A 13,539-nucleotide genomic window follows, 5' to 3' on the forward strand; every position below is an offset into this window, starting at 1 on the left:
GCTTCAGTCAGATACCAGAATATTTAAAGAACCCACCAGTAAAGAGTGAAATCCAAATTCAACTTAAGGTTCTATGCAAGATGGAATATTACTTGCATTTTCCAGCTTTTGTACTCAATCACCTTTTATGTATATGGTTGAATGGTTGAATAAGATATAAACTGCCAAAAGTGCAAATACACTGTTTGTCACTGCAGGTATCAGCATGTTCCAAACACACTGCAACCATATTCTTTTAGGTCTGGGAATTCTGACTTAAGGGAGTACTTTTCCACCCTAACTAGGATTTTTTTTTACTTCAAAACATCCCTGGTTAACTCAATCATTAGACATTTCATTTTCTAAAAACAATGTGCAACTATTTCAAATTTAAACGGTTAATCAATCAAATCAATCAATCAAACTTCTTTATTGTCAAAAACAATCTACATTGCAATCGAAATTTCAGTTTCAGTACAACCGTTCATTACAATACTCATACATTTGGGTGGTGTGTGTGTTTGTGTGTGTGTGTGTGTGTGTGTGTGTGTGTGGGGGGGGGTTGGAGAGAGGGGGGAATGGATTGACTGAGGCCATGCACGCCACAGAATGCTGCCTGTCGGCAGAACAGCGCATTCTTATGGCTTGCCAGGTTCCCAAAAGGTAACTTGGCTCCCCAGGTTACCTATAGCGCTGCCTTTTATCTCTGTGGAAAGATAGGAGCCACATTGGGGAAGGGGGGGGATATATTTCACACATTATCCTTGATGGGATACAGTTTGAGATATCAAAAGTCCCTTCTGCACAAAGAAAGCACATAAAAACACGAGACAAACATTTTAGGAGGGTCACATCAGAGGCCTAATCACATGAAATCACAGGAAACGTCTGTGGCATCCAAAGCTTTGTGCTTTTTCCAGTCACTTTGATAGCTGGTGAGTTGTGATTTTCAGATTATATAACCTACTTGAAGAAAAACAAGAAAATACAACAAAGGAATTAAGGAAAAAACATCCATTGGTTTAGATCACAGCCTGGAAGCAGACCACTCTCAAATTAATTTTTTTTCAGTCTTCGCCTGCTCCTGAAGGTTTGCTGCTTGTTTTGGCTCAGGGGAAGTTGCTGCTAAGTTTGCTTATTTCTTGGACTGGCTTTGTCTGTTTTATTTGGAATACTTCTAAAAGAACTAAACAGGATAATAACACAAGGGGGGGCAAACTATTGTCCCCTCTTCTGTTTTGCTCCAGCTCCAAATGGTGTGCCTGTTAGTGAGTATCTGGCTGGAGAGGAGAGGTTACTCAGAGTCATTGGAATCCCAGTACAAAAGAACCCCCACCTCCTCAGGTTGCGAACCCCACTGCAAGAGCTCTGGCTCCATCATTCATCCACCCACCAGGCTTAAGCCCCCCCCTACCACAGGAGCTCTTGGTGCTCATAAATGGCTCCCCTTAGAAGCAGCATAAACACCAACGTTCTGTCCAAGGCCATCACAATTCCTTGTAGAAACAGTTTATAGCCTGTCTCTCCCTCCCCTCTGCCTCCTTATTTGTCTCTCTTCCCTCCCCTCTCGGAGTAACAGCGTTGCCATGCCATCCTGCGCCTGAGGAGTCAGTGCAGCGGTTAAAACGCGCTCCTTCTCCTGGATTTCACTGCGGGATGTGTTCAGTCAGCTGCGTCGGAGCGCAAAGCTGAACCAAGCGCCGGTTTGTCTCCTCCCCAAACCCAACACCCCCAGCGTGGCCCGACTTCTGACAGCTGACAGATATAGAGGCAACACACCTGGGAGATAAATGGAGGGACCTGAGCCGCAGCTTTCGCCGCACTTCACCTTTCTCCTGTGGTCCACGGGGGAGGGCGCTTGTAAGCTCATTTGAGTCGGGGTTTGTGAATAGCCTGCGGGATTAGAAGGTTATTGAGTGAAAGACAATGTCCCGCGGCTCGCTCCGGCAGTCCCGGCTATTGTTGGTGCGGCGGCGGACGCACGGAGCTCATTGTCACCGGTTGCGCCCCCACCTCCATCTCCAGTAGCGGGCTGTCCTGTCTCTGCTCTCCGGTCGGACATCCCGGAGTGTGAAGGATGACTTCCTGGCAACGCAGCGCTCCACTGCGTGTCTTCCTGCTCCTCTGCGTGGCGTTCCCAGTCTGCTCAGAAGACCCCAGCACTGGTGAGTGGAGGCTTATTAAGACCTAATTACATAATATTACAGCAATTAGGGATGTCTTCTCCTGCGACCGCTGCGCACAAATTATCAGCTCTGTAGAAGACTGATAGAGCTCCTCATTTTACTGGAGATCACCTAAAGATGCGGACAGAAATAGTAGCCAATGTCCCTTTACTAAGGTCAAACTGCTGTATTGCTTTATGGGACTAAAATCCGGTCCAAATATGGTCCAGATTCTTCTGGTTCGTTTCAATTTATTGCAATCTCTTTGACCGGTTCTTTTCCACTGACATGCGGTATAGTTCTTCTGTTTGAGTTTATTGAAAAATACCAGCTGGTAAAAAAAGGTTCACATGAAAAATCTGGATCAGAAGGCTGCAGTGTTGGACATTTGGCTGCGACTTGATTTAAAGGTCTATGGAAAAATGAAAAAGGAAACAAAACAGGATAACAAAATGAAAAAAAAAAAAACTAAAATAAACCGTGCTAAAGATGAGTATAGTAAAAGGAAGCAGTTAGATTAAGGTTAAATTCAAACAGAAGAGCACTCAAGTCACTGGCCATACAGGGCTCTCTCATCTTGATCAAGCATGTGGCAACAGTGGAAAGGAACAACCATATGGTTAGAGTTGCTCAGAAAAATTTGAATGTAATGTAGAAACTTTTTTTTTTTTTAAGGAAAACCATTAGACCATCCAGTTGTTAGAGTTTTACAGATATATTTAGCTAATTCATGACATAATAAAGGGCATCACTGAAAGATCACTGCGCGGGGGCTGCTTTCTTGAATGTTATGGGTTGATAAAAGTGCTGCTGCATTGGGGGTAATTCTAGTGCTAAGAGTACACTCCCACCTTCTGCGCTGTGATTGGTCTGGTAGGAGTTACATGGAATAGTCTGAACCTGCCTAGACTGATAAGCTCTGTATTGGATACACATAATACAGGCCAGGCTAATCAGGTCAAAATCTGCACACTTATGCAAACAAAGTAAAAAGTAGGTAAAAAGATCCTTCACGTATCTTGCAACAAAAGCTATGTTTACATGCCTAAATTTCTAGCATCATATTGAAACCTTAAGACCCCAAAATAAAAATATTTGTGTTGTTGGTCTACCATTTGTATGGACATAAGAAATCAGAAATAAACAGCTGATTGGACTAAAAATATGTCATGTGTCGTTTGGAATAGCATCTAGCCACTAAAAGCAGAAATATGTCACATTGATATGGGCTGCACATGCATACTTGGTCAGGTTGCCTTGTTAGGAATAATTTGAACCTGACATCAAGAATAAACATCTCCCTCACTTGAATTACAATTTCATTTCTATCCTTTCAAATCTGATCAAAATATGTTAACTTATTTTTATCCTGATAAACCATTTATTCCGACTAGTTATGAGCATGAGCATGTATAAGTAGCTAGTTGCAGGTTGTTATTTCTGTCTGCTGTCAGACAGCATGACCTCAAACCACACCTGGTTTCACCTGAGTCCATGCCTACGTGCTTGTTCATATGAGTGGAAATCCCCAACCTAGCAGCTCTAAATATCACATCAGTATGGGACGCAATAATCAGTCTGCAAAGATTTAGGGCATTTTAGGTGTTCAAATAATAGAAAAACAAATTTCAAAATTAAATTTACAAGAATAAGTAGCTAGGAAAATCCTCATCCTTCATTTTGGATGTGCAGTTAAATCACTGCATTGATTTGGGTTGAATAGAGGTCAAAGTGCCTAATTGGGTCAGAGCAGCCTGATAATGAGCCTGGTAGTGATGCTGAGAATGCATTCTTTCACTGCTCCACATTTAGGCTCTGTAATTAACAGTAATGGTCTGGGAAATTGGATTTTGGCTGATAAATTACTGCAATAAATCATTAATCCGATAACAAGAAGCCTAAGATGAATGGTGGGCCTTTTTTCACCGTCTAAACCAACATGTCTTTTAAATAAAAAAAAAAAAAAACCTGTTTAAAGTTTCATTGTGAAGATGTGTGGGAAAGGGTCAATTTAACCACTTGAACAACTCAGGCACCTGTTCCCACACGGCTGTGCACTTGCTAATTTGTGCTAAATAGCTTAATGCGAGGTGCTGGAGTAGTGCTTCCCACTTCTTGAGTGGATGTGAGATCCTAAACATCCACGGAGGTTCTGCCGCATGACTAATGAGTACTGACTCACAGTTGTTCATATGCTAATCACAGATTCTCTGCTCCTTTTTGTTTTCGTCTATCCGCAGGAGCCAGATTATGTTGGTCACCGAACGTCACCTCTTGCGCAGATTGCCTCAGACGGGGACCAAAATGTGCTTGGTGTTTTCAGGAGGTGGGAATGTGTACATAAGTATGTGTGCCTGTGTGTGTGTGCTCTTGTCTGTAACAGACAGAAAAAAAAAAAAGCAAACAGTGGGAACGTGGCAGCCTTTTCACAGCATTCCTTCAGATGACACGCACCAAAGATTTAGTGGCATTCGTAAATGAGAATATAATGTGTATGTTTGAGACCAAAGCGGTCTGCTCTGTGACCTGTGAGAGCACGTCAGCCTCTGTGTGAATATTTTCTCAGAGTTGGAGCCACGCTCTAGCCGTGTGTTTAGTCTCTGTGCTCATGAATACCGCTGCATCTGCCTTTCTGTTTGTCTTTATCTATCTTTTTCTCTGTCCCTGTCTTGTCCTTCTTGTGAAAAACCCACCCCTGGACCAGCTTTGAGAAATTCCCTCTCAGTGCCACACCAGTAACCACACACACACAGATGCAGTGACATCACAATATTAGAAGCATAATGTCAACAAGTGTGTGTTCAGGCGGGTTCTCATGCCAATTTTTTTTAAACTCCTGTTGTTGGGCCAAATGCTTTCAAACATCACCTCCAAAACCTCCTACACACAAATGCAAGCACACATAGGCACGCTTGGACAAGCACTGAAAACAAAGCCTCAGAGGTGCTCATGTAAATCTGAATCAGGGAGAGTTATATCAGGAAGGAAAGTCCCAGGAAGTCCATCAGAAAGTGTAAGGTATGAAAGAGCTGTTCAGGGGCAAACAGTTACCACAGTATTAGCTAAAAATAAACAGAAGGCAGTCTGGCTTTCGGGTCATAAATTCAGTAAAAGTCTCAACCTTCATCTTAGACAGTTTGATGCTTTGCTCTGGTGGGGTTTTCTGTCTTACATTAGTAGAAATCCCCCAGTAATTAAGCTGTTCCACTACACGCCTGCACAATCTTGTTGGCCTCATCACACGCTTGAAATCAAACCCATGAGAGGTTAATAACTCACTGGTAGCACATATACAGCAACAAAGTTGTATGCCTCTGCTGCCACTGTACTGCATATCCATGAGTTTCTCAACAAGCCAAATTACGAAATTTCTATAATCCCTAATCCAAAGCTATGAGATGTGACTCTGCTGTAATGTTTACACAGCTAACAATTAACAATTGAAGCAGCTTTTTACAGTGTTTTGGGCTAATTATTCCCACAGATTTGAAAACAAGAAGCAGGTATTTTTTTTTAATCTTTGAGCAGAGATGAGGGATAAAACTTAAACTGTCAGGATCTGAGATGAGTAATTTAGGGAATTATATAATGGATTAGCTGTTTTTTTTTTTAATGCCAAGTCCCTCAGTCTTAAAATCAATATAAAGACAGTAAATGAGCAAGAAATAGAAAATGAAACCAAAATAAGTGATAGTAAAAGTGTTTTCAGTTTCTTTCCACTGCATCCGGACAAAACCAAAAGTGAACCACAAAACTGTTTTCAAATGATGGTATTGTGCTCTTTGTTAGGAACTCAATGGTTTCTGACGAGCTCACCTTGCCCAACCTCATGGTGACTGTATTACGGAGATCCCCTATATTTTTTTTTGTTTGCTTGATTGTCATTGCTTGACAATACCTTTAAACTTTGTCATGGGTTTCTACTAAAATTAGAAACAGCCAGGATTGAATTTATACATTCAAGTTATTATGCAAATAAGGAAAAATCCTTGATGAAGTTTTTTCTGTCATTTGGTGCTTAGGACTTTCTGCATGGGGTGGGGTCTAGCCATCGCTGTGATCTACCGGACAACCTTCGCAGAAAAGGCTGTGGACCTGAGTTCATGGAGCGGTCCGATGTCAAAGTGGAGGTCCACGCTACATTGAGCAGCACACAAGTGTCCCCGCGAGAAATCGATATCACACTCCGACAAGGTACAGAAGCTGAAACGCAGGATTTTACCCCTCATTCCAAAGACTTCTCATACTTCTCTTTCTACATGTCTCTGTATTTTTAGGCTCAGAAGCTAGTTTCATTGTGGCTGTGAAGCAACTGGAGCGCTATCCTGTCGATCTCTACTATCTGGTGGATGTATCAGCCTCCATGCAGGCCAACCTTGATCATGTAGGTGTTTGGACTGTGCATTATCACTTTATCAGGGGTCTTTCAGGGATAAAAAAAAAAAAAACAATTTATTAACAAGATTTTAATTCTAAGGCAATTTTCCAAAAAATCTTCATAAGAAATGAGGATCTAGGGAAACAACTAAGTTGTTCCACTTCTTATGCAAACCTATTCTTCCTCTTTTGTCTTTAAATTTCTCTGTTGTTCTTTTTGATCCAGTAATATCTACTTCTGCATTTGAGTCTATTCTCTTATTTCAACCCTTTTGTTTTGCAGCTCAAGACAGTGGGCGTTGCCTTGTCCCTCCGGATGGCGCAGTACACGTCAGACCTTTGGCTGGGTTTTGGCTCATTTGTGGACAAACCTGTCTCCCCTTATATCAGTGTGCATCCCTCTAAGATCGACAACCCATGCAGGTAAAGAGGAATATCCATTATTTGGAAAATGAAACTGGCAAAATGAATGTCTGACTTCTAAATCTAGTTTATCGTGTTATTTTGGAGCTAGCAATATATCACATACATAGAACTCTCTTCATTATCATTTACATTTCTCAATACATTTTCTATTTAATGATATATAGAGAGTAATGGGAGGATTTCAGTTATTAAAGTTAGATTGAATTTTAGAGGTGATTATGCAAAAAAAGAAACTTTTACTGCATTAGCATAATCTCACATATTTTTCAAAACTCCTTTAATTAAAGTACATTGGATCAATAGAAATGTAAAATCTGATGCAAATTAGGCAAGTTTAGATCAGTCATTCTTCAGTATACAGGTCTAACAAAGAATAACCATTCATACAACCATTCACACTCACACCTAAGAAGTTAGAGAAGCCAATAAATATAACAGTCATGTTTTTGGACTGTGGGAGGACGCAGGAGTACCTGGAGAGAACCCACACAGTCTCAAGGAGAACATGCAAACTCCATGCAGAAAGTCCCCATTCACATTGAAACATTAAATTAAATGTCACAGTCAGGTCTTGTCCTGACTGTGACAAACCTACTAATCAGCATGTACAGCCAGTTCTGCCTCCAAGGAAGCAAGATTAGTTACATTGGGTGTCGCGGTTGTGTGGGGGTTTTTGAGGACCCCAATGGAGAGATTAAGAGGCAGAGGTGAGTCTTACAGATTTGAAAAGGCAGCTGAGGCAAAAATACAAAGTAAAAAAATACAAAGAAACGATTTAAAAAAACAGAAAACATCTGAGGAAAACTCACGTGGGGAGCCAGAGATGAGGAAGCAGCAAAACAGCAACAAGGAACCAGTGCTGGGTGACTGCAGAGGAGGTGTATATAAGGGGAAGAGAACAAAGGATGGGCTAATGAGCTGAATATGGAGCAGGTCTGAGTGGAGCTAACTAGAAGGAAGCCAAGGGAAAAGGAAACAAGCACAAGGGGGCAACGGGGGGTAACTAAAGACTGCTTATATATAATGGAAAATAAGCCAAAGATCAACAAAACAGAGTAACTGAAAACTAAAAAATTAGAGTCCCAAAAGTGGAGAACCATAACATTGACTGGTCTACTTTACACAGTCCATCCAAGATTTAACGTCTTAAAGACATACTTTGATTTAACTAACTTAGAACTGTGCTATAGATAAAGTTGAATACCATCAGCATTGCCAAATAGGAAACACAGGAAAACATACCATTTGTGTAAAGCTAATGTGTGTTGATCGTCATTAAAAAGAAAACTGCCACAAGAAAATAAAGTCTAAACTGGCCCACTTTTAAAGTCAAAATGACATTATCTGTATTTTAGCCTAATGTTAACATGAGTGTGTGTGATATTTTGCTGTCATTAAAGTAGCAAATCAAAAATGTATATGTCATTTTTTACCCAGTGAGTACCAGATTAAATGTCGCCCAGCCCACGGTTTCCACCATGTCCTCAGCATGACCGGTAACATCAGCGAATTCACGCGGGTAGTGAAGCGCCAGCGCATCTCCGGTAATGTAGACACACCCGAGGGAGGACTGGACGCGATGCTGCAAGCTGCTGTCTGCAAGGTGAATACCATTTCGAGCAACCCGTCAGACACTGACAGTGGCATTTGTGTTGGAACAATTGGAAGCGCTCTGACTCAGCACTGCGTGATGCTGCTGGATTCCCGTTTAAGTAATGACACCATAGCAGGGGCATGGCACACATAATCGTTAAGGCTCGCAAAACTACAGCAGGGGGGGCTTTGAGTCACAGCAACACAGGAGGGGCTGGAGCAAGAATTCAATCACTGTGGTGGTCACGTTCAGAAATAGATTCTCCATTACATCATGCATACTATAAACTCAGTGAGTTTCCCTAAATACACAAGCATCCACACATGCTCCAATTTTCTCACACTGTCTCTGATGATTTACAGACATTAAGAAGGAGCCACTCTGACTGATAACGGAGGGGTGGAGTTTCTGCTGCTTTTGCTTAAATTGGGCATTGCAGAAAGACCCGATCATCAGAGAAACTAATGCAGTTCAGATGATTTAAGTGCTTCAGTATGCATTTTTTCTTCAACCGCACTTGTAAATCCTTAAAATAGGAAGCATGCACAGTTTTCCACATCAGTTGCTCTAACTATATTGATAACAAGTGATTTAAGAGAATTTAACAATGGTGGAATTTTTGAAACTGCTTTCCAGAAATGGGGTGTTTGTCATAAAGCAGGCATTTTTTCCCCTCAAAATAATGAGATGCAGTGTGTCCTGGCCCATATAAAGTCATGGATGTGAAATATCTAATTCAATGCAAAGATTTCCTCTTTAAAACGTGGCAGTTGGCAGTATTTAAAAAAAATATGAAGCATATAATTAAACATGACTCCTGTTTTTTTGGACTTTGGCAGCAGGCAGTCGGTTGGCGGCCAGACGCAAAGCGCCTCTTGCTCCTGATGACAGACCAACCGTCTCATCTCGCTCTGGACAGCAGGCTAGCTGGGATTGTAACACCACACGATGGCCGGTGTCACCTGGACAATAACGTTTACACTGGAAGCACTAGGATGGTGAGAAAGTCATGTCTAAATATGTAGCTGCAGTTAAACTTTTCTTCATCAAGATCACAGTTAACCTCATGCTTTTAAACATCGCCCTCACAGGACCATCCCACTTTGGGCCAACTGTCTGACAAGCTGCTTGAAAACCATATCTACCCCATCTTTGCTGTGGACAAGGAGCAGTACCAGTGGTATGAGGTAATCAGTACCATATCTGCAAAAAGATGTATAATTACCTTGGAAAATATCATTTTGCATTGACTGAGGGATTGGTTAAGGAATTAGTTTCATCTGTGTTTTCATTCTTTAGAAGCTGGTTGAGCTTCTACCTGGTTCCTCCCTGGGAAAGTTGGGTCTCTTTCATGCACCAAACCTCTTAGACCTGGTGGTAGATGTATACAAGGTAAACCTTGGTTCTTCTTTAAACACCCCACCCCCAACCAAAAAAAAAAAAAAAAATGTGGCCTTTGTTTAGAAAAAAGAAGTAGAAAAGTACAGTAGTAGGAAGTTACGTTGGTTGATGTGATGCTCTATACATTTTCATCAACTCCAATTCCGAACGTGGGAAATCAGATATCCAGACAAGTTTGTGGTTGTGGGCCAGCTGATAAATCAGAAAATATGATCAAGAAAAAATACATGAGAAGAAGAGGTTAAGGGAAGTGAGGACTTTTTGTCTGCGTGTGAACTTGTTTGTGTTTATGTGAAACTAGGAATTAGTGCAATTGCCATTGGCCTCTGGGCCAGAAGCTTGCCTGCGGCAGAGAGGTCCATTGTTAGCTCTGAGAGTCTGCTGAACCCACAGATCTGGATGTGCTGTGTCGCATACATGCAGACACACACACACACACCGTTGTGCACACACACACACACACACACACCATTGTGCACACACACACACACAAGCAGCAGCCCCTCAACAGAAGCTTCTATTATAATGGCTATCAGATCCCTACGGAAACCATGTGTCCTGATTTCAAACCAATACAAAGATGCTATTTTTAACCCCACCTCTTTGTCCTCTGAAAGAAAGAAAGAAGGACAGAAAGAAAGAAAGAAAAAAAGAAAGAAAATAGCTTCAAGAAAGAAAGAAAGAAGCTTCCGACCTTAAACCATCTGTGTTTGTTTTCCACAGAGATTACTGTCTGAGGTGGCAGTGTCCGTGTCAGTGGATGACAAGGCGGCCAGCAGGTACTGGGTGTCCGTTTCCCCTCTTTGCCCTCACGGATCCACTGCTGAGGAGCAACGCTGCTTGGGGGTGCAGCCAGGCCAGACGGTAAACCACAAAACAGTCTATAGCCCAATTTACACTAACCTCTGAAACCGATCCATGCCAAGTTCAGACCGAGCTTGGATCAGTTAACTGTGCCATTTACACATCACGTTAGCGTGGTTCCTCGCCTCCTAGTGACGATCTACGGTACTACTGCTCTCTAGTAGGAAAACTTTGTGATTATGGTTTGCTCCGTCAAACATCAGCTGGATAGCATCCTCCTCCCAAAATGCAATAAGAGCCTAAGTCTCGGTGTCATCTGGTTGCACCCGCTCTTTTAAAGCCATTTTATAAAGGTAGTGTTAAGAAGATTTCGATTGTTTTTTACAGTTCCTCTTCTTTTGTTTTGTGGCGTTTGGCAAGCAACTCACTAATGTGCATTACCCCCAACTACTGCAAGCTGACTGTAAAAAGGAGATGACGTGGTCTGCTCATGCTTTGTTATCAGAGAACCGAGCCACAACTGATCCTGGCCGAGCCCTAATGCTGAACTAGTACTAGTTTAGCGTGTTTTTGGTTGTGTCTGGCAATATCCAGTTCAGTTTTGCCTGCCATTTACACTCAACAGTTATCTCAGTTACTGTGCTCGGAGCGCTCTTGACATGGTTTTGAAAGGGTAGTGTAAAAGGGGCTTTTGACAACATTTTGTTAAAAAAACATTTTGAAGAAAGGGGCTTCACCAGGGAGGTGATACAGCATGTATTAAATGTATCGAATTACTGTAGCACATAGAAACACATCAGTGAGTGTTTTTACGTGACAGAAAAGATTTGGTAAATAATCCAAGCTGAGCGGATTAAAGCCTGTATTTAACAAGAAAACATTCCCTTGTGATTCAGTGACCTTTTTTCATTCTAAAACCTTTACCTTGCCCAAAATGAGAGCCTGCATGTTTGCAGGTAGGACATTTATATTTAGATCTATGTCCTCCTGCTCAGAAAGGTCCTTTCAGTACTTACTGCTGCTGCAGTTGCTGTCAGAAAAGGTCAACTTGTATTCACTGAAGTAAGAAACATTCTACTACCCACTCCCCAAGATTTATTCCTACTGAGAGATCTGGTGTTTTCTGTGAAACACCAAGTTGCTTACTCATCGCCTCATAGTAACGCCTTTGTGCATAGATTAATACCCAGCTTTTCATCCATGGGCGGATTAAACTGTATTATGGAAAGTACCAAATTTACCAGATGGGAGATAAAATCAAGCAAGGGCTTGACTGTAGATTGAGATCTTTGTTTTGTACAGTCATCAGCAGTGTCATTTTTCAGTTGAGTATGGCTGTGTCTGTACTTGGGATTTATGAAATACTTCCAAATCAAGAAAGGAGAGTTTTATGTTTACCAAATTGTATGGTGAACTCCACATTGTACTTGATCCTGTGCTACAAAAAGAGCTACATACTGTAGTATAGATGGTAAATGGCCTGTACTTATGTAGCGCTTTTTCAAGTCAGGAGACTTGACCAAAGCGCTTTACACTACATTCAGTCATTCACCCATTCACACACACACTAATGGTAGCAAACTACATTTTAGCCACAGCTGCTTCACTGACAGAAGGCTGCCGTACACTGGCGCCACCGAGCCCTCTGACCACCATCAGTAGACAATGCAGGGGAAGTGTCTTGCCCAAGGACACAACGACACTGAAAGTCAGACCCGGGGCTTGAACCGTCAATCCATCGATTTCAGGGCAAACTCCTACATCCAACGCCACTGTCGCCCAAGAATAGGTTGGTTTATTCTCAGAAACCTGCGTGTGTGCTGCAGTTAACGCTGATATGCCCCCGCCCCTTTTGCACCTCTCCAAAATTGTAGGTGACCGCAGACAGTGCAGCAGACAGGAGGCCTCTGATTGGTCAAATCTGCATCCGCTCTACACAATGCATATTTACTCTTCGGTAAATTACCGGCTTGTTTTGTGTGTGTATGACAGCCATTGTGGAAATAGACTCATGAAGATGGACCAGCTTGAAGAACGAGGTGCGTGAGAACGCTGGGACACTTTTTCCACCTGGAACTCCGCTCTTCTCCCTTCGTTGTTGCACAAACTTGCCCCTTGCGTTTTTTCCACTTCGTCACCGCCTCGGCCGTATCTAGGCCCACAGCTAGTTCATGATTGTCCCACTTGCATTGTGGCGTGGAATAACATAGCTCAGACCACGCTTCAAAATTGGGCATAATCAAAAATATCTCAGTCATAACTGCGACAAGCTCACTGCGACACACTGCTGCAGGAGTATAACCAACCCTTAAAGGCCTGATTGTCAAAGATTATATTTTTTTAGCACATGGCAATTTTTTTTCAGTACATGCAAAAAGTGGGCGTGCTGCAGGTGATCTACAAAGATTGATGTGCAAATGTTAAGATATGCAAACTGGATTTATTCCTCCCATTAAAATACGCAGATTTCTTACAGCTAGTTTGAAATGGGTTGTAAGAGAAAGATGAGATACATCTCCATAGTGATGGAAGTAATATGAATAATTATAAAAAAAAAATTAAAACTTGATAATACTATAATCATTCTCTTAGACTATTTGCAAGTGTTACTGACAAATGTAATTAGAATATGATCTCCATATCGATGAAGACACAAACAAGAAATATTTGCCCATGCAGTCGGATATGCAAACGCAAATCATTTACCCGTATTTTCACGACCATAAGGTAGGGTGACCAAACATCCGTATTTCCCGGGACATATCCGTATTTCACGTCCTGTCCCGGGCGTCC

The 13,539-nt window shown here is 41.9% G+C and overlaps 1 protein-coding gene across 4 annotated transcripts in view; it reads left to right on the forward strand.

Annotated features, from left to right (window-relative positions):
* Window positions 1–1,472: 1,472 nt before the first annotated feature.
* The window catches only part of itgb8 (integrin subunit beta 8), a 25,672-nt gene continuing 13,605 nt past the window's right edge, over window positions 1,473–13,539 (forward strand). The window contains exons 1-10 of one of the 4 annotated variants that reach the window (XM_015376524.1): window positions 1,473–2,144; window positions 4,385–4,470; window positions 6,167–6,338; window positions 6,422–6,528; window positions 6,805–6,944; window positions 8,385–8,550; window positions 9,381–9,539; window positions 9,633–9,728; window positions 9,841–9,933; window positions 10,666–10,806. In XM_015376524.1, coding sequence (XP_015232010.1) covers window positions 2,057–2,144; window positions 4,385–4,470; window positions 6,167–6,338; window positions 6,422–6,528; window positions 6,805–6,944; window positions 8,385–8,550; window positions 9,381–9,539; window positions 9,633–9,728; window positions 9,841–9,933; window positions 10,666–10,806 — 1,248 coding nt within the window. In that variant the 5' untranslated portion in view covers window positions 1,473–2,056. The remainder of the gene's footprint in view (window positions 2,145–4,384; window positions 4,471–6,166; window positions 6,339–6,421; window positions 6,529–6,804; window positions 6,945–8,384; window positions 8,551–9,380; window positions 9,540–9,632; window positions 9,729–9,840; window positions 9,934–10,665; window positions 10,807–13,539) is intronic. The other 3 variants (XM_015376522.1, XM_015376521.1, XM_015376520.1) reach the window with 3 other exon arrangements.

The sequence above is a fragment of the Cyprinodon variegatus genome, unplaced genomic scaffold, assembly GCF_000732505.1.
Source record: "Cyprinodon variegatus isolate N-32 unplaced genomic scaffold, C_variegatus-1.0 Scaffold135, whole genome shotgun sequence".
NCBI classification, from domain to species: Eukaryota; Metazoa; Chordata; class Actinopteri; order Cyprinodontiformes; family Cyprinodontidae; genus Cyprinodon; species Cyprinodon variegatus.